General features: G+C 38.0%; 1 protein-coding gene across 1 annotated transcript; it reads left to right on the forward strand.

Moving 5' to 3' along the window:
• Positions 1–610: 610 nt before the first annotated feature.
• LOC123703687 (ribonuclease H-like) lies at positions 611–1,360 on the forward strand. The gene has a single exon (XM_045651767.1). It carries the CDS (start codon positions 611–613, stop codon positions 1,358–1,360), a length of 750 nt encoding a protein of 249 aa, XP_045507723.1.

Genomic DNA, 1,360 nt, shown 5'->3' on the forward strand with positions numbered 1-1,360 from the left:
CAAATTAGTCAAGCATAATACAATTTACCCGGACCTATTTCGCAGCACAGTGCCAAGAGAAAGCAACTTAAACGTACTTAAAAGACTTAAGCATTATAAGGAAACAGGTTTTCAATTCTTCACTGCTTTCCAAGAGCGCTGAATATTGTGCTTGCACCGAAAATTAAAGAATCATTTTCAAGACTTTATTACAAACTGTATTAAAACTGTTCCATCCGTTTAGAGTGTATGGTTGTCACACCATACACTCTAAACAAACAAATGTCCTGTTACACAGATAACTTTATCAAAATTACTATTTTATAAACATTAAAATATCATAAAATCATAGAATGTTATCTCATTCGCTAAATTAATGTAAATTATAATTGAATTTTGTTTCCACACTTCACACTACATGATAAGTATAATTAATTGAAAACAATTGTCATTTCAATGGTGACAAAATGAGTTAAATACACACTGAAGAATGGTTATATTAATTATTAAATTCTTTGTTACTCAGATTCAAAACGAGCTTTTATTAAGCTTTCTTTTTATCAGAAATACAAGACGAATTTTTTTTTTTTTTTTTTAATTGGTATACAGAGATATCCGTAATACTGGCAGCATGAGCACAACACCGACTGCTGCTATTGAAGCAATGCTCGACCTGCCACCACTACATCTTTTTGTAAGACAAGAAGCTCTAGCGACAGCTGTAAGGTTAAAGACACAAAACCTCTGGAGAATGTTGCCTACAGCACACAGTAAGATCTTAACTATGGCAGCCGAGAAGGAGTCCTCACTCCTTGCCATAAGTGATAAGATCCCAAAACAATTCATCTTTGACAAGAAATATAAGATACAGCTGCGTGAATACACGTCAGAACACAACAGCGTTGAAGACCTACTAATCTTCACGGACGGGTCCAAGACTGGAAATGGGACGGGTGCTGGGGTCTTCTCTGAGGACCTAAACATTAACATCTCGCACCCCTTGGGACCCCATAATACAGTCTTTCAGGCTGAATGCCTAGGACTTCTACTTGCAGCTTCGGCCATAATTAAAAGAAATGTAACAAACTATTCGATTCGGATCTTATCGGATAGCAAAGCAGCACTCATGGCAATCAAAAGCCATGAAATCACTTCAGGGTTGACCCTTGAGTGTCACTTAGCCCTAACTAAGGTATGTGACCTGGGAAATTCCCTAGTACTACAATGGATAAAAGGACACAGTAACTCACGTGGAAACGATGCTGCTGATATACTAGCCAGAAGGGCATCTGAAACACCGGTCATGGGACCTTTTCCCATTATACCGATACCTGCTAGCTGGACCCGGATGATGATTACCCAGCTCACTAACACTGCTTAG

Source organism: Colias croceus, chromosome 27, assembly GCF_905220415.1.
Source record: "Colias croceus chromosome 27, ilColCroc2.1".
NCBI lineage: Eukaryota > Metazoa > Arthropoda > Insecta > Lepidoptera > Pieridae > Colias > Colias croceus.